This window comes from Chroicocephalus ridibundus, chromosome 6, assembly GCF_963924245.1.
Source record: "Chroicocephalus ridibundus chromosome 6, bChrRid1.1, whole genome shotgun sequence".
Lineage (NCBI taxonomy): Eukaryota > Metazoa > Chordata > Aves > Charadriiformes > Laridae > Chroicocephalus > Chroicocephalus ridibundus.
In genome coordinates, this window is record NC_086289.1 from 13,964,707 (window position 1) to 13,984,563 (window position 19,857).

Sequence of the window (19,857 nt, forward strand, 5' to 3'; positions counted from 1 at the left end):
TTTTTCTCACTTGCCTGCTGCAGTGTTTCTTTTTCCCTTTGTAAGAATAAAACTCGCCACAGCGTATGGAGCCAAATGTTCCTTTCTGAGTCCCTTGAGTTATCTAGTTTTTAGAATACAGTTATTGAACATCCCAGATGGCATATTTCAGTAAAGCAGTGATATTAGAAAACTGAAGAAAACATGTTGACTGAAAATTAGCCAGCCCAGGATATACCTTGTTGCCCTGTTATCCTCTTACTAGTGGACTGTGAAGCTTCAGTGTATAATGTTTACATCAGTGTTTTTTAACAACATTTGTCACTCTTTTGAAAGGTGTTACAGCATGTGGCAACCTCAGTGCTCTCAAAGCCCACTGGGCTCTGATTCCTCACTGTTTCCTGGCCATGTTTTTATGTGTTATTCAAGTCATCTTTATAGGTGCACAAAAATAGCTTTGAAGGGATGTTTTTAGCAGGTGTTATTTCAGAAACTGAAGTTCAGAATGCTGTCCATGATGACTGTGTACTGTACTCTACAATCTAAGAGGGTTGTTTCTGTCCCCCCCACCCCCCATGGTTCCTGTTCTTTTAGAAATCAAAGACAGAATTATGTTAGTTTTCCTTTTGGAGGCTCTGCCTTAATCAGGAACAGCTGCATTGTGAGAAGCTCAAACTGCTTCCATTGTGTTCTGTTATTTATTCTAAAGCCTGATCAAGATGTAAAGAACAAACAAAACAAAACCCCAAAAAACCACCAAAAACACACCCCCAAAACAAAACCAAAATGAAACAATGAAACAAAAAACAACTAAAAAAAACCTCTAATGCCTGCAGCAAGCAAACTGTTTTTCGGATCAAATGTGCAAGAAAAATTCTGACAGCAATAAAGTTCTGACACTCTACTAAAGCAAGCTTTTGGTATACTAAGTAGAGCTTATATTTCTTCCTTTTAGTGTTCCCAGTCCTCAGTGATCCAGGGGATTTTTCACATGACTAGGCATCGTATAATTTAAGATATATTAAATATGTAAGAAAGTATGTTTTTTTTACTGACAAAGGTGAGTATGTAGGGTAGGATGTTGAAAGAAACAGTTACACTTACCAAGAATGTTCTGTTTCTAGGTATATTCTTTTATAATGGACATCCAATAAGACAGGTGGATGTTGTCGGGATAGTGGTTCAAACGAAAGAGAGAGATGCCTTTTATAATTATGGAGGTAAGAAACGTTTCTTTCTTTCTTCTTGCACTTACCAGCCTTCTAATCTTAGTTTCTGATAGAACTTAAAGGTTGCCTATTTGATCATTGTCTGTTCTTGAAACAACTGTGCTTATATACACAAATGTGTATATATATATATATATATATATATATATATATATGCAGTTCCTTTGGTCAGATCTAAACAGAATTAACAGTGCCTGCAAATGGGAAGTAACTTCTTCCTTTTTTTGAACCTGTGAAATCCCTTCTGACTTTTTTTATGTGTTGTTGTATCTTGGAGCCAGCTTTTAATAGCAGTCAGGAGCTTGTTTATATTTAGATGCGTAAGAGTCTTAGTAAATCTAACTCAGGCATTGTCATACCAGCCCTTGCCAACACCAGCTGGGAGTTGTCTCCTGCCTATTTCTTTTCCCGATATTCAGACTGCTTTATTAAACAGGAAACATCTGATTGTCATTTTGTTCAGATGTCTCTTTTGTCTGGAGAAAAAGCAGAGTGGAGAAGTGGTGATGTGGCAAGTTTCAAAAGGTGGGGGAGGTCATCTCACAGTAGGAAAGGGGAGCCAAATGCGTAGATGCTATCGAAGCACTTGAAGGACTCATGTTGAGTGTCTTCCTCTGCCATGGGTTTCCCCCTGATGGAGGTAAATCACAGAGCACCTATTCTTACCCAGTTCCCTTCCTTACAAAATTGAGCCAGCAGCAATTCCCTGACTCACAGGAGTATTGTGAAGACACAGTTGACAACTTAACCAGGTCCCAGCTTCCACAACACCTGGAGTTGCATCATACTGCTGCGGAGTAGCATTAGCTGCTAGGGCATATAGCATACCCCGCACTGGGTGCGGCTGCTTAGAGGTGACTCTGTCCTCTATAGAAGTGTCCCTGCAAGTTTCTTAGAGTGGTTATTTTCTATTTTTTTGGTTTGTTTTTTTTTCTTTTAGGCTAATTTCTGGATGTTTGTTATTACCCTGTGATTGTGCTAAATAACTCATTGACAGTAAGTATTTTGAAGCACAAGTTTCTCTGGCACTTGAAGTAGCACAGGCTAAACAAGCACCTAAGTTAAGAGGCGGAGATGTAATTGATGATGTAATGAAGTGTTGAAACAAATTGAACATCAGCTATTATTCTTCTATTGCACTAGTATGCAAATTCAGTTATCACTTCATGAGAGTAGAGGATGACAGGCTCAAAATGACCAATGCAAAACCAATTCTATGAGCAAGGGTTTCCCACGCTACTCTCAGCAGTAGTTTAGATGTAAACTTGTTGGAAATGTTTGATTAGGGCAGAAAATGAAGGAATAGAAATAAAAAGAAACTGCAGAGTAGTGGACTTAAGGACTTAGTGTTAGATCAGCCGACCTTTAAGTACAGCGCTCAGTGAGCCTGGCTTCCTGCTGTCCTTTCACATCCAGCTCCACTCTTTGTTCCAGCGGTTCCTGGTTTGAGCTTTCAGGCTACCTGCCAGGGTGCCTCTCCCCAGCCTGCCCTCCCTTTCAAGCAGGCTGACTCCGCCAGCGTAAAATTGTAAGTTCTTAGACAGTTTCCTGCTTGTAACTTCTTGCATCTCTCAGTTCTACAGACTCTGGTTGGTGAGTCACAAGGCAGGCATTGCATCAGTTGGAGCACTGCACGCTGCTCACTTTCCGTCTGCTTAAAAGTGACTTACAAAGCAATTCCCCCTCTGTACTTTTTCTCTGGTAGAGAACGGAAATGTCTCTGTATCACTGTCACTATCTCCCCCCCGCCATTACTTATCTGTCTACTTCAGAATAAACACTGCTCATTTTAAGAGAATCTTAGGTCCTCTCTGTGCTGAAAACCATACAGCCAGAACTGGTGACAAAATAATAATTGTAAAAGAGAGTGAATTGACTCTTTCCTGGCTTAAAAAATAATAAAAAAATACATGCTGTGTAAAACCTGATTTTGACATTTTGATTTGATTGTTTATTGCTATTATTATGATCAATTTGGAGAAGGATATCTAATTAAAGTGTAGCTTTGAACAAGCTCATATTTTAGCTAATACACCTTTCTAAACTTTTTTTTCCCCTTCCTTTTCAACAAAACCAAGCATCACATGTGGTTTTTTTTTTTTTTATACTCCATAACTGTTTTGAAAGGCTGAAAGGCACTTGCCTTGAAAATAAATGAAAAAAAACCTCACCAGGATCATCTCAGTAGATTCACGCAGGCCCTACAAGAACCATGCCCTTTTTGTTATAAAGAAATAAAAATGAACATAATTACCTCATTACCCAGGTAGCTTTGGGAGTGCTACCCCTCAAATAGTTAATCTAAGAGTCAAAAAACCCTAAACACAAACACACAAAAGGAAAGAGAAAAACTGAAAAAACAAACCCACAAAAAACCAAACAAACAAAAGTGTAAACCCAAGAAGATGAGGAAGGGCAGCACAGGGCGCACAGGAAGTTTTCAGAAGCTTGTAGACCCCTTGAGTGCATTTAAAATAGATTAACATTCTCCTATCTAATTAGAATACAATTGCAAGAGTTCTCGTTCATCTGTGCTTCAGGAGTTATTTGTCTTTTTGCTCAAAGCTTTTATTTCTGAACCGTGAGCCTTGCTGTGCTACAAGATTCCTTGTGTGGTCAAGAACAGGTCAATCTCTCTAGGACTCCATTGTTACTCCTGTTACATTGATGAGGAGAAGTCCGGCCTCCTAATCCTTCAGTCTTGTTTGTTTTGCTTCTAAGCCCTTCTTAGGAAGTGTATCTGCGGCAGCTGGTGCAACAGCCAGTTGCAAGCTGGGACGTCTAGAAGCTGCAGTAATGTAATAGTGAAATGTCATCTGCCCTGTTTCTTCTTGCCATTGCTGGCTTGCATGAATGGCTTGGCATGGGGTATGGAGGCTCTCGCTCCTACTAAAATAGTTTGGTTTTTGTCCATACCAAGGAGAGGAAATCCTACCAGCTAGATCATTATCTATGCTCTGGTACAAAATTAAAGCTGCTGAAATAGCTGCAGACACAGCAGCTCAAAAGGGGGATAGCAATGAGATGAGCATACTTTTGTGATGGAATTTGGAATTACCTGTATCTTATAAATGCTGTATGTTTGTTATTAGGAATGTGCAGCTAAGCCACTGGGCAACAGGAAGGCAAGACAATGATATGAAATTGGACCCCCCCAAATAGGGAGGTTGTTTCAAAACATGTGAGACAATGCGAAGGCATTTTGCTTTGATGCTATGGTTCCCAGAGGAAGCGACTGCAGGTACCAATCAGTACTTTCCTGGTAAACATTGCTGTTACTTTTGTAGTCATGGATCTGGTTTAAGGAGCAGAAGAAAACTGCAGATTCCAATTTGTGAAGTCAGGAAGCTCAGTCTTGAAGATGATTACATTCAAGGAGCAAGGTGCTTGAAGCGTTAGCGGGACTGGAAATGTGATCTTTGCTGTGGTTTGACAGCCATTTAGTGCCTTTTTATTTAGAGAGTGTTTATTGGACATACCATCTATGTACAGTCTCTTGATCTGTAGAACAATTGATTCTTCTGATAGTTTTTTAGTTTTCATTGGGTTTTGTTGTCTTCTGCTGTCTTTGACAGTGCAGTGCCTGTGCCAGAAATGGCAAAACTTATTTTGATTAGGTTCTAACGAAACAGGAAAAGCTAGACAGTTCCTGTGCTCAGAAGGTGTTAAGCTTTTTTGGCAACGGAAGTGGCTTGCATGCCACCGGTACTTATACTTTAAGTTGGGAATTCCTGGCCTAGAGCAGAACCACAAGCACGTGCTGTCTTCTGTCCTTCCTGGCTAGAGGAGCTGCCTTTCTGCTCTCTTGAACGTCCTCTTCTACGGGTAAGGCCAGCAGACTTTGTGCACAGTATTAGCATGGAAATCAATGCAGCTGGAAGTAGCAGCACTCGTAGTCTATTCACATGAACGTACCCCCCAATGTTGAAGTGCTGTTTTCTCACTGTTACAGTAATGCTTCTGTGTTTTGTGCCTGGTTTCCTATTTAATTTGTCTGGCTTCAGCTTTCAACACTGACTCTTCTTCTGACCTTGTCAAAAAACCCTTTAGTATTGAGTATGTACTGAAGCCTCATAATTTAAATTAGTGCTTGATCGTTTTTTGAGAATATACCTGTTACTTTGCTGACTAAGCATATAAGCACTGTATCTGGTTCTGAGTTACTTTCCATGACTGAAATGACTGTGGAGATTAATTCAGAGGTATTAGTAGGGGTTGAGCACACACTTTCCCTTTCAGACTGGTTGGAATGAGCTATCCTTCACAGTCATCTCCCTACATATCTGTGTATCTTCACTTCTTGGAACATTACTACCTGCTTTCTTACTCTGTAATTCTTGCAATTTTTTTTACAGTGGATGATAGTACTGGAGTTATAAATTGTGTCTGCTGGAAAAATCCCATGGTAGCAGAAACACTTTTATCAGGTAATTTATCAAATAAATAATTCCTCTTTTGACTGTACATTTTTTCCTTGTGTCTGTCTTATGTAATTTAGTAAATGATCAAACTTGCAGAAAAGCAAATTCAACTGTTGGGTCTTTTTTGTTTTTTTTTTAATTTCAAACCATCACATCCTACAGCCCGGGCCATTTTGGGAGTTTCATATTACTTCTTGTGTTGTGTCCAATGCTGATAAAACCACTATGTTATGACCTGTCATGCCTTTTCCTTATCTGAGTAATATGGTATTCCAATTCTATGTTGTTGTAACATTGCTCAGAGAATCATCTTCTTATGATTCTTTTTGTGACTTCATCTAGTGAGGAACTAGGCTGGAAATCTGACACATGCTGCAGCTTCTGTTTCCAAAGTCAACCCATTGACCAGCAACCTGGTCTCATTCACCACCCTTGTGATACAGTGCTTCAGGATTCACCTCCTCTTCTTTGTCTGCATTCACGTTCTTCTGCTCACACATATACTGTCAATGATGAACTTAAAGGTAGCTTAAAACACAGTGGAGGATGCCAGCAGTCTTTTATGATTTGGGAAAGTTCTAAATGTGCAGAAATTGTGCATTTGAAATGAATCTATTATTGCAATTATTAACAGAAGAACTTACTAGCGTCTGGCTTTCTCTTTGATTTTTCTCCCACCAGTTCTCATAGACCAAAGTGCTTTCTGCTTTGTACCTTTTTGAAAGCTCTTGTAGTAGATTGACAACTCTGATATGGAGCTGGTCAAATCCTGCTGAAATAAATGTTACTAGTGTCATCTGGCAGTGTTAGGGTTACATATGCATAGAATGGGAAAGGAAAGCGTGATGTAAAAATTAAAAACTCTGATGTCTGTGGAACAAGCCCAAACCATGACAATACAGATATATAATTCATACTTACTTACATTTAACAATGTTCCCAACTGGAACTGGAATCTAGAAGGCAGCTCTTACTTTTAGAAATGTGATAGTGCGGCACAGCTTTCCAAAAAAATAATGGCGACCCACAATCAAATCAGTTTTTTATGAGGAACTTAAATTCATTAAAGGAATTGCATGAAATACTGCTTGAAACAGAATGAGGGCCCAGAATGCTTGTTTCAGCCTTGTGTTCTTATTTTACATGTACATCAGTAGTGCTTGAATGGACACTATGTTATTAATGGAAATTAATTCACCTGCTTAGGCGGGCGGGTTGGACTAGATGATCTCCAGAGGCCCCTTCCAACCGCTACTATTCTGTGATTCTGTGATTAATTCATTTGTACCTGCTAAAAAAAACCAGCATCTAAGGGGCACAGGGAACTTTCTTCCAGCCTTTTGTAATTGTGATCGGGGATACTTGGATCATTAGTCAGGCTTTAAGTTATGAAGAATTTACTCTGCTGCAAAGGTGTGTTACGTAAATGTGAGGTTCTGTCAAGTTGCATTCACTTCAGTGTAGGCATCAAATTGCATCACATGAATACTTTGGTCCCACCTCAGATGACTCATCCTTGTTTCATGTAAAAAGTTCAGCTGACCTTTCTTTTCCCTTCTTATCCTTCTTAGCATGACAAAACCTATTTCAAATTAATCTTACAATTTTGCAACCCATCTGTGACATTTAAAGTGGTAAATCAATATCTCTTCCCTTTTACACCTTCCCCAGGTGAACTATTCAAATAAATATAATACTGTAAACTAACTTTGTTACCCAAAAGTTTTGCTACCCAGGACACACAGTTCCTGGGACCTTACCCCTTCTTCAGTAATATGACACCTGTGATGCTTAGGTGTTTGGATGAATGCAAAAGGACAGCCCTCTCGGCCTTAATGCCTGATCTCCTTTCCCTGACTTCTTACAGGTCGTCCAAGCACACCCAGCAGCCTTACTGTGCTTGAACAGATGAAGAAACTCCAAGAAATGGTGAGCCAGAAAACCAAGCTGGAGATTGGGGATGTTGTCAGGGTCAGAGGTCACATCCGAACCTACAGGCAACAAAGAGAAATTCAGGCTTCATGTTTTTGTGAGTGTTATGGATCTGTGATATATGTAACTTAGTTGTCTGAATTTGTCAGACTGCATGTAATTCATTGAATAATTTCCACTTTCTTTCTTTCAATTTTAGCAGTGTGAGGTTAGAAAACACACTACTTAATGTGTGGGGTTAGACTGACTGTAAATGAGGCGTTCCTGGAAAATCTATAAAAGATGGCTAGCATGCATACAAGAATGCTATGTAGATAGTGTGATTGGGTATCTGTGAGAGTGACTTGCTCTTCAGTTTTCTTGGTGTTGAAGTAGAGCAGCCAAAGCCCATGGGAAGGGAGTTGGTGACCTTTTTATGCCACAATTCATCAAGAGCATTAGCTGCTTTGGAGAAATGGTTGCTGTTTGTCTCTGCCTGTATAATCCCTTCTGTGGGCAGACAGCAGCATATGGGCACGTTGTACTACTGAAACCCAGGTTCTCCTATATTTACTGGCTCTGCAGAATGACTGAGAAGCGTTCCTTGTCTTCAGTCACTTGGCACAGATCTGCAGGTGCTGGCCCTGTACCTGACAGCTCTTTGGGCAGCAGGGTTCTGCAGTCTGCTGTTTACAGCCTAGAAGCTTCCAGTTACAGAACTTCTCTCCTCCGTGTTTGTGCTATTGTGTAAGAGTTGGTTTTCCCCAGTGAAATCTTTCAGAGGCAATACTGAAATGATTCCTTTGGTGGGGGGAAGCCTGTCTTTTAATAACCCTGTGTAGCTCAGATAAAAAGTCTGTAGATTTTTCAGCTCTAGCTAAAATCTGCGAGGGAATTCAACCCTACTTTCCAGACAGAAGATTTATGAATATATAACCCATTCAAGGGCAGTTAATAATACCATTGTTTCATTAAAGGAGAGCCATGCAATTCAAATAGCCTCTAAATTGCTTTCACTTTGGCCCAAATAAAGCTTCTTATTATGTGTTAACTTCCTCTAATGGATAAAGACTGCTGAAAGGTAAAATAGATCATAAATTCCAGTTAAATAAGCTGTCAGATAAAAGCATAATCTGCAATGCATCACAACAGGTCATTTACCTCCTTGTAAACTGTAAAAGCAGGAGTGGCCTTTGTGGTTTTGTTATAATAAAAACAACAGCAAACAAAATTTGCCAATTTAATACTGGCATGTGAAGCTCTGTTGTGCTGGCTCAGGTATGCTTGCTTCAAAGATTGGTATGGTAGTTCTGGCCAAGTATGTGTGTTCTTTTTGTCGCCCCAGATAAAGTGGATGATCCTGTGTGCGATGTTCAGATTTCAAGAATGATGGAGCTCCCCTGTCTCTATAGAGAAGTTTATGATAAACCTTTCCAAAGGCCCGAGGAGGGACAGAGGTAAATGCAGTAACCCGACTGGCCTTGGGGCAGTGTGGGATTTTATTATTGTTTATTTGTTATTGTGATAACTGTAGAAAGGTAGAACAGGGCCTCTCTGTAGCAGTAGCAGCCTGCTGTTCTCCCCAATAATTGATGATCCATACAGATGAGGTACCTGTCCATAAGATGACAAAAGAAATACAATGCTGAACCAAAGTGAATATTAGGAGGGTAGTAAAATACTGTGTACAGACCTCCTGCTGGGGTTTAGAGCAAGATTTGGTGGTGAGGTCAACAGATTCGATGGAGGAGTGTCCTCGTCTGATTTCCTTTTATGAGTAAGAATAAGGAGCTGTTCCATCAAAATGCTCTCAACTTCTGCCTGTGTCATCATCAAATCACAAATACATAACCTTAATAAACTGATCCAAACACCCATTCCTATATTCAGTTTAAAGGTAGCTGGATGCTTATTGGCAGGTCTGATGCATGTAGTGTGGTTTCAGAGAGTGCAGTTCTTAAAATCACAACACTTACAGCAAATGATTGAAGAGGAACAGTTGGATGTTTATTGCATATAAACAATGGTCTGTTTTAATTAAGGGTTTAAATTCAGATTCCTTAAGGATGGTGAAATACCTTTTGACCTTTGAAAACAAGTCTAGCAGACTAACTTTACATAATTGTGCTAAAAAACATTAGTAGTATATTTCTTGCTGTTTGAGATATTCTATGTATCCTTGTAGTGGGCTGGAGGGTCAGAATTTCTCAATCAACATGCTGCATGAGAAAGTGAAAAGCTTTCTATTAGAAAACAAAATTCAGACCTTTTACCAACAGGAGTTGGAAACAATTGATACTCTGGTGTCGCTGGCTGGTGTGCATCTACCCAGCCCCAGCTGTCAGGAGGTGAGTGAATGTAACTGTTTCAGCTTTTTATTGGGGGGGAAATAATACTATGTACTTTTTTTTTAAGCATAAACAAACAGGTAAGAGAGTGGTGCCTTTAGAGGATTCAGAAACCACAAGTGTTTTAGCGTTATGGCATTAATTATTTACAGAGCTTGGGGAAACCTTGTCACTTGAGACATATAAAAGCAGACTAAAGAAAACCATGTGAGAAAATTCTGTTAAGGGTAATTGTGTATTAGGGGTGAGTAACCTTACGGTCTGCGACAGGTACTAACTTTTCTGATACTGCCACTATTTACAAATCTAGATAAGGAGATCCCTTTAAGGTGCTTGATAGCTGTTTGGGACAGATGTTCGAGCTCCTGAATTTGATCGGGAGAAGATAGCACGAAGTCTTTCTATTGTTTCTCATTTGAAGCTCTATTAATATATTGAGATGTAGCTTTCAAAAGGAGATTATAATGAGTGGTTGAACAGTGCTCGCTGCTATGTATTTCTCGTGTTGGAAATCCCTACTTGTGAAAGGCCATGATTGAAAGGATCAGACGGTGGGATTTTATTGAAATCGGTTTACATGTAGTTGTATGTAACCAAACTGTTAAGAAACTTTCCAGTGAGATAGTATGCTCTTGGTCAACTGCAGAATGGGAAATAGAACAAAAAACACTTTGTAAAATGGCTTTATATTACTTTGTGTTATTTGGATGAATTACAGACCAGATTCTCAACTAGTGTGAAGTGGTAAATTTCTGCAAAAGTAACAGAGTTGTGGCTTTTATCATGTTACTAATGGCAACTGAAACTTGAGCTAGAGCCTTGTGTGACTCACTTGTTTACGTTTTTGGTTTTCTTTAGAGAAATAAATCTATGGCAGTAATTTTCACTGCCTGATTCTGATATGCACTGTAAAGTTAAGTGCTATGTTACGGTAACATTTGATGTTTGTTTAATCCTTAAAAAAACCAAACAAACCCACTAAACCTAGTCCCTTGTAGATGAGGTCAAATAATAATGAAAAGTAGCTTTATTCTTGTTGGTCTTTTGTTGAACTGCTTCTGATAGCTGCTTCTTGACAGCTATATCTTTTATTAAAGGCATTTTTGTTATTTTCTTTAAAGCAAGCATCGATATAAACAATAACAGGAGCTGCTCTCATTTTTGACAGAAAAGTTTGATGCTAGAATATCCAACATGGGACAGCAGGGTATTTTTTCTAAACTAGCTGGAACAGTATTCAAAGTTCCCAAACACTTTACATTAAGATTAATACTAGAAACTTCCATCTTTGAAGTTTCAGCATTTATAGAAAGATCAAGATGAATAACTTGCAAAGCCAGTTAAAGTAGGAACTGGTGCAGAACAAACATAGAAAGGCACCAAAAAAACCCCAAACCAAGAAAACCAAACCAACAAAACCAATGTAGCATCAGCATTGTTAGCAGTCATGCGGAGCTATCATAATAATTAATAGTTGCTCCTGACCCTGATGCAAGGGTGTGAGTATATGTCCCAGGAATTTGGGCACACAGATGCTTATTTAGAAATTGCAGTTCTCCCTGTTGCCCTTTGCTATTAATTCCTTGCAAGGAGTCTTTTATATCTTTGCATACGGAAGAACCTGCAGTTGTCAAGTGACCTGGATGCCTTAAGAGAAGCACCTAGTAATTCTCAGGAGATGCATTTCATTGTTCCTCTCCTCTGTCTCTTGAAGGTGTCACTTCTCGTAATAGGCAAGAGGTTAAGTAGCCAGTTTGATCCACAAAAACAAGCATAATAGATCTGATTTCTGTCCCTCTTCCTTTCTTTTCCCCTCTGTATTCGTCTGGTTTGCATCGCACTCAAACCAAAAGGATAAAGAGTACTGCTAATGTGGAATGATGTTATTTCATGCCTATTTGGCAAAGCAGGAGCTGAGTGAGGAGATGAGTGGACCAAAGTAATTAGGCGACACAACAATATACACACTTACTCACTTCTTGCACTTGTCCTGGATGTGAAAGGATGAGATACTTGGATGTATAACTTTATTTTTGTTACCCCAATTCTAGTGTTCTAGAGCACAGTCACTGTTAAGCTCTTTTCTTGCCTCCCTTCCTTTCCCTGTGATCCTAGGAGATGTGGTGCAGCCCCTTCATCTCTTTCCCAACTTTTAAAATACTTGCACAGTGTCCATCATAGTGGGAGGGTATCTCCCCCATGAAATATTTTCTCCAGGGAGGTGGTGAGCTGCTATGGAGACACTGGCAGTGGAGCAGAGCAGGGGGTGAAGATGGAAGGAGGTAGCTGGGATAGCTTGAGGTAGGCAGCATCTCTCTGTTCCTTTTCGGCATTACTGTACCTGACCCCTGTCCACATCCCATACATGTCCTATAATAACTAGTTCCAGTCCTAATGGCTCCCCAGCAGTGCAGTCTTCTGTCTCTGCAGAATAAATTTCCCTCTAGCAGATGCACATGGCAGAACTCAAATTGTGTCCTCTGCTCAGACATATACTAGGGAACATTTAATTTTATAGTCTACAGAGGATGGGTAAGAGAATTGGAAGGCTTGGTGTTTTTAAAAATAATTAAAAATTAACAAATCTGTTATGATTTTTAAAACCAGAGGAGCTTCATTTCACATAACCACTGTCGCCTCTATCCCTAAGCTGTTGTCTTTCCCTTATCCCTTAAAACAAATGACTTTTGAGACTGGAGGGGTGGGTAACACAAGGAAGACTACAAGTGAAAAAACCAGAAAACGTAATCTTGTGCTTAGATAACCTGAAGAGTATAGTTGCTGGACTTAGGCAATTATGTTTGGCAAATGGACAAGCTTTTGGTTCCTCTTTTTAAAGAAAACTACATGTGAACTTGATCCATCCAGTTTCTCAACTGGATTAAATATGACTTGGAATCAGCCAGTCTTGATTAACCATTTTTGTGCGCTTCTTCCATGCATAAGCTCTAATGTGTGCTATTTTAGTAGTACCATTCCAGTTCGTGTATGTCACTAGCTTGGACACATAATTTCGGTTGTACTATGCAAGCTCTGTTGTTTGTACTTCTGTTGATTTGAATATTATCTCAAGGTCAGCAATGACAAATAGTTAAAGCAGAGAGTTTTACAGTGTTGTTCATACTTACTGTATATACCCTGTACATTGTACTATAGGTATAACAGGGTGCATTATACATTATTGATGCTATGTGCTTGTCTTCCTGCCTCTTGAGGAAGGTTCACTGATACTTTAAATATGTATGTTGCAAAGCTTATTATAGGACTTCAGGACTGACACGTCCAGAATCACTATTACTAAAATTGTCACCTGTCTAAGCCAAGGATTAAACATTGCATGAGAAATTGCAAAGGGCGATTCCATGAGTAGAATCACGTGTGTGGTTATACCAGGAAACTTTAACACCGTCAGGGTGTGTTGTGATTCATAATAAGCCAAAGGTTACATACTTTCAGTGTTTTGAAGAGACTAATTCCTGGACCACTTCATTCTTTGACTTATTATCGATTGTACAGAGAGTTTGTCTTGTTTTAAAGATCTGAGAATAACTGGTTGCACAGTACCAACCCAGTAAGCTGTGTGAGATCCATCGGATGGAATATATTGATTAAAATACGAACTTAATTCTGGAGGCGTGGATTCTTCTCTTGTATTGGCTACAGAGTCCTTGGCTGGTCTTGGGAGGGAGGGTAGTGATGGTAAAATTGTTATTTAATACCTGCTTCTCTTTTCGGGGTGAGAGGGAGACATGACATTTTTTTGCAAAAGCAATGAATGGTTTTTGGATGCTCCTGTGCTTGGATGTGCAGCTTAATTTATCTGAAAAGAACCTGATTTGGGGGGTGAGGGGAACCCCTACTTTCAGCACTTCAGGGAACTTGAAATTGTGCACCCTGAAACTAAGGCATGCTGAAGGGGGACACTTTGCAAAACAAGGTGTGAACACTGTGAGGGGTAAATTCAAAATCCAGATTCAGACTTTGCTGGTACTTTGGTTCAGCAGTTAAACTACTTAATATCTGCATTTCTCAGACAAAAAGTAAAGTGATGGCTAATAAGCTGTGACTCAGGTGGAACTATGTTAACAGCTACAATACATCTTTATAACTGTTGAAATGCAAGCATTTTTCAATCTCCTCCTGAAAGAAAAGTAGGGATGTGAAATCACACAGGATTTCATAGTCCTAGATTTCTTCCCTCTTTGTATAGCCCCGTGTTTCAGTCTCCTGTAGATTTCTGCTCAGTAGACTAAATCACAAGCTTAGGTATACATTGGCTCTGAGGTGAGATCCATGTCCAGAGGAAACTAAGGGCCTGGTTTGGCATAAAAGAAAATGATAAGGTATGGGGAAGAAGTACTATTGACTTGTGAATTTGCAGGATGAGATGCTGGAGATACTTCGTGTGGACCAAAAGAACCGGTTAAGTAATTTTAGATTGTGCTCACAAAGAAACTCCTGAATTGTTGCTTTACTCAGAGAGGAGGAAGCATGTTCTAGAGCACACTAGGAAAAAACCCCAAACTTTTCCTGTCATTTCAGGATAATGTTAAAGCCCCTGAAGAGGGCGAGAGCCCTCATTTTGTTCTTCAGGAACAGTCCTTCTGCCATGGAACCCCTTTCCCTTGTACTCTGCAGCACGTATGAGAGGGTGCTGATACGTAGCAGCTGCTTGCTTATTTTCTCGTTCCCAAGCCTGCCTCTCTGCCTTCGTTCTGTCAAATCCCTTGCATTCTTAGTGATTCTGTTTCAGTATCCATCCAGGCTGAGCTGTGTGTCAGTTCACGCAGAGTCTGTTTTTAATTATCTCCCTTTTCTGACGGGATCTCAGTGTTAAGCCAAACTGAATAATTAGCGTGCTTCTTTGGAGATATTTTTATCTTTTTTTTTCCTCCCCAAATGTTTGCTTTCACATTAAAAATTGATCAGAGTCTTGAGGTTGTTGCTTTGCTAGCAGTTTCTTAGATTTTTGAGGATTTATTACTGCCTTTGAGTGAGCGGCAAAGTCTCTTCATTTTACATATGGCTCTGAGAATATGCTTTTCCATGAGAAAATATTCACTCTTCACTTAACCCTTCCTGCTATGTTTTATGTTTGTTTCTTCAGTTTATCAGAAGAGGGACTATAAAGAGAAATATGATAGTATTAACGCTGTGACTGGAATGGTGACTGGATGTATGGTCAAGTTTGTAGTTAGAAGCAGTGTCTGTTGTTATCCAAACTGATACATCCATGGTGGACAGGGGGACAGACAAACATTCAGACACTGAAGTCCTTCAGTCTGGAACAGAAGGAGAAAACTGAACTGAGAGTAATAACCATTGTTGTATGTTAATTATCTTGAACTATTAGGCAATTATTTTTGACTGTCGATTTGAGAGGAAAAAGATAGTTGGCTGTTGCACAGAGAGATAGATATGTGATTATGGTCTGGTGAAATATTGAGGATTAGCTGGAGAAAGGGGATGAAGAAACTTGTGATGCATGCTAACGCTAATGCCCCTATTGGAGCTCTGAACTATTCCCAATTAGGCGTATCAGCTTCCAGGGTTAGAAGCAGACAATTTCACTTAAGACTTGCCAATGGATCGAATGAATGTTTTGTTGAAAAGATATTCTTCCATGGCTAATGTGGTGTCTGTTTCACATATTCGTGTGAATTCCTTTGGGTATATGGCAGTTGCCTGTTTCATTCCCAAGGCTTCTGTGAGTCTGGTGAGTGTAGTAGGATATGTGAAGTCTGATACTTTTGTTTAGGACAGGATGGGAGCGTTTACAGTGATAGTTGAAGAAATGGCTTGGCAAGTCTTGCTTTGGTTGCTCTGGTGTGGTTCTAGTTATCACATGTTGGTTTGTGGGCATCAGTTTAGCTCTGTTCTCAAAGGAAGCCACAGGGAGAACAGTCCGCTCACAACAGATGAGGAAACAGCAATTGGGGAATTAGAGCAGTCTGTGTAGATAAATGTGAGGTTGAAGGACACAGTAGGACAGATAGAGATGGAGAAGAGTAAGTCATGGTCTTGCTCTTATCTACCCATACTTTCTCTGCTCCACAAGTGATTCTTTATTTCCTTCCATTTCCCTAGCTGTCATTCCACTGTCTTGGCTCTGCTCTACTTCCAAATAAATCCTGCTTTTCCCTGACTTTTTTTTCTCCCCTTCCTTCCTTAGTAATCTGCTAGATGACTCCTGAACACATAACTCTTTGTTCTAAATAACCTCCTCAGTTATGGACTTCTAGGCATGTTGTTCTCCTTTCACAAGAGACTTGTTTACCACCTGCCCTCAAAATGGAATCCTTTGTTCCCTTATCTTGTATGCCTGTCTTAATTTTTTGCATGCTCTTTATCCTTTCCTTCCGTTAGGCTGTGAAGAAGCTCTTGAGACTGTGACCAGAATGTGTGCAAATATATGGAAACTAAGGGGACAAGAAACAAATACTGTTCTTGCCGGTTTCTTCCTTTTCCTTGGACACTGCTTCAGTTTCAAAATGAGGAGATGGGAATCCAATCCCCAGCACTTGGAGTCTTCCTGACAAAGCACTGATCTCTCTATCTTGCTACTCTTATTACTAGGAAAACTCTGAATATGAGTAAAGCTTGATTAGCTAAACAGTCAAATGCTCTGTGAGCATCACAAGCCTGTTTCAAAAGAGAGTTCTCAGTACCTAGAAAGAAGGCAGTTAGGACATTGTAGTTCCTTAAGAATAGCACAAGCTTCTGATGTATGTTTGTTTTAGCGTTGTTTTTTTAAAGCTTAGGTGTGTTGGTTAGTTCATACGTAACAGATATGATTTGTGAATTACTAAATGAAGAAAAATGTGTAACAAAATCACCTGAAGTCCTCTTGCTCTTGAAAGCATATGGAGCTTTTGCTGGTAACTTTAGTTGAGCTGAGATTTCTCACCATCTGTTTTATTCCTTTCTTCCCATACAGGTTAAGTCAAAAAAGGACTCCAGTTCCAAAAGGATTCACAGTGTTTTTAAGGAAGCAATAAGGATGCTACAAGAAAAAGGGGTGGTTTTCCAGAAACCTAGTAGCTCTAAGGACTTATACCATGTAAGGAGCTGAGCTGTGTTTGCAAACAAGTTCGGGGTATGACTTTCATAGTCAATAGAAATAGTAGAAACGTTTCAGAAATAGAAATGTTTCAGAAAGAGAAGCTGGACGTCCAAGTGCTGTCTGTTTACTCAAAAGTCTTATCTGCAGCTTACTTCACTGTTGCTTTTACCTCTGTATCACCCACTGACTTGTTCTTTTTGTAACCCAGCACTAGACTTAAGCACTGCTGCTGTTCCAAGCGCAGTCTGTGTTCACTGGCTTGCCAAACTGTGTGCTGATACAGCGGAGCACACTGAGAGCTGGGACCTGGGACAGTTCTCTTTATTGAAGTGGGTTGAAAATGTAACATTCATTATTAATCTTGGAGGCAGTATATAACGCAGACTGTAGTTATGATAGTGTTACTTTAGAATACAGCATGGCCTTAGATTGCTTTTCAACAGTCATGCCATCTACTGTGAAATAGACTGATACGTATTTCCAGTTTCTTCTGTTTTCTCCAGGTGACTGACCATGATAAGGAGTTGCTTAAAGTGACCCTTGATGTGATTAAAGAAGACTGTCGAAAACCCAGGCGTAAGTAGCAATGTGGTCAGGGCTCTGATAAGCTGGTGCTGATATACTGATGACAATATCTCCTGCTGCTGCTGTGTTAGGTATGCTTCTTGTCCTTACCCTTGAACTCAGAGCTAAGTTGCTAGTGTAGCTAATCAGTATAGCTAAAGGCAGGAGTGCAAGAGCAGCTTCCTGTGAGCATGGAGAGAGAAAGAGCAGGTGTGCCCAGCAGGAAGCAAACTTCTCAAATCTGAAATAAACAGCCATTATCTTAGATCTATATCTTTTGAGAATACTTAGATTTTGGGAGGAACCAAATCAGCTGTTGTTTTGCACTCTGGATAAGTAGCAAATCTTGCTAGTTCAGTTTCTATGGGGGAGTTGACACAAGGCTGACCGTACAGAAAGGTGAAATCCCTGCCTCCATTAAGTCAATAATAAAACTTCCTCAAGTCAGTAGGATATTGTCTGTAGATTTTAAGCTCAGGTAGACCTCAGGTGGTTGTTCTTTGCAGGTAGGGATTTCAGTCTAACAAAATCCACTTCTTTTCAAATAATGTCCCTGGTGCGGCTTCTGAGTTATCCCTGTCCCTCAAGCCTATTGTGTCTTATTGCCATAGTGATAGCTTGTGCTTGACTTGAATGTCTGCTAATTACACAGGTACATTTCGACAGAGTTTCTTTCAATTCTTTGGGCAGAATGTGTCAGCAGGGATCACTTGCTGCTGGAGTGCAGCTATTTTTGGGGTAGAACGCACTTTAAGTACAAAATAAATGACTGACTAGAACATAAGGCATATAGTCTTAAATTGCTCCTATCCTTATACTATCATAACTACAATAGTGCTTGTAGGACCTGGCATATGGTAGTTATCCTGCAGTGAAAAAGGCTAAGTGAAGTTTTCACTTAAGTGAAGTGAAAAGCCAGTGAACTGGCTACCTTAAGCAGTGGTACAATTGTAGACAGGGTTTGTAGGTGGAGGTAAAAGTTCTGTAACTTTGGGGGATGGAGGGAGTAGATATTACTGGGCACGCAGGTGAAGATGGGCTCATTTGCCTGAGGTTGTTTCAGTGCAACATATCACATTATTTCATTGTTGTTTATCCAATTAACAAATACAAACATCTTGTCTGTAAAAGACAAATCATCCCTCTGCCTATTTTATACATCAGCTAGTTCTCCTGTGAACCTGGGTTTTTTTTTTTTGGTTTTTTTTTTTTTTTTTTCAATTGTGCCACTATAAGGGCCAGAATATATATATAGTTGACACAGGGCGCTGAGTGACTGCCTGGTGTTTAACTCCCCTCTTGTGCATTATCACACTGGTTAAGTACTCTCAGTGCTCTGTGAGAGGAGCCAGGAGGAGTCAACAAAAGACAGAAACCCTTAGATCAGTCACAGAAAAAAACTTTGAAGACTCTGGAGTCCTCAAAGCCATCATTTCCATACTGAGCAGGTTAAAAATAGCAACTGCTTTATAGAGCCTCTTGTTGAAGCTTTCCACCTATTTAGTTTCCTGTTGTAAAGAGGACAATTTCCAGGTCAGTGTATCTTTCTCTGCTAGTTTTCAGAAGGACCGTTTCAATATCCTGGTCACTGGTAATAGAAGAATTTGAGAAGGAAAGCCAAGAAGCTTTTATCAAAACCAACAGGGTGCCTATATTTTGTTGTCACTGAATGATGCAAGAGTGCAGAGCTCAGTGTAACCGTCGGACCCCCTCTGCTGGTGGGATGGCAGCCTTAGCCACCCACTTGGCCTTGACTAGTAAGCAGGCTCATGAGAAAATAACATGGTAATACCTCAAGGGCTTTTGCTTGTTTGTTGCAAGAAATCTCTACCCATTTTCCTTCAAGAGTAATGTTAATCTTCCATGACAGAAAGACTGGTTTATGATAAATCAAACTCTTCCATCCATTGAGGTACTTCTCTGCCACTTTTCAAGGCAATGCCTCACCCCATTGCTTTAGTTGTGACACATTCTCAGGCCCAGCCCAGCTGCCTGGAACTATTGTATAAATAAAAAAAATCCTCAGCATGCCTAGTCAGAGCTCCACAAACCCTGATCTTTAATACGCCTACATGACAATCCTAGTCCTTGGCTCCAATTGTAATTCTAAACAGCCTGATCTTAAATGGCCTCATGCGAGGCCACTGTGGGTCTACCTAGAAGCCAGACAAAGATGACAATACATTTTGACTCCAGACTGAACTGCAAAATGGTAGACTCAGTCCAGATTTGTTCGGTTTGGTTGGGTTTTTTTTTTTGACACATTTGCTCTGGTTTTAGGGTCAGATGAGGCTAATAGTAAAAAGGAAAAAAAACCCAGAACCTCTCAAAGTTAAATTTAA

At 39.9% G+C, this 19,857-nt stretch overlaps 1 protein-coding gene across 4 annotated transcripts in view; it reads left to right on the forward strand.

The window, feature by feature from the left end:
• STN1 (STN1 subunit of CST complex) overlaps positions 1-19,857 on the forward strand; it is a 48,887-nt gene that overhangs the window by 20,156 nt on the left and 8,874 nt on the right. For 2 of the 4 annotated variants that reach the window (XM_063339326.1, XM_063339327.1), the window contains exons 3-9: positions 1,104-1,199; positions 5,564-5,635; positions 7,497-7,658; positions 8,886-8,997; positions 9,726-9,888; positions 16,826-16,948; positions 17,455-17,527. In XM_063339326.1, coding sequence (XP_063195396.1) covers positions 1,104-1,199; positions 5,564-5,635; positions 7,497-7,658; positions 8,886-8,997; positions 9,726-9,888; positions 16,826-16,948; positions 17,455-17,527 — 801 coding nt within the window. Of the gene's footprint in view, positions 1-1,103; positions 1,200-2,642; positions 2,737-4,300; positions 4,450-5,563; positions 5,636-7,496; positions 7,659-8,885; positions 8,998-9,725; positions 9,889-16,825; positions 16,949-17,454; positions 17,528-19,857 lie in introns of those variants that run through there. The other 2 variants (XM_063339328.1, XM_063339329.1) reach the window with 2 other exon arrangements.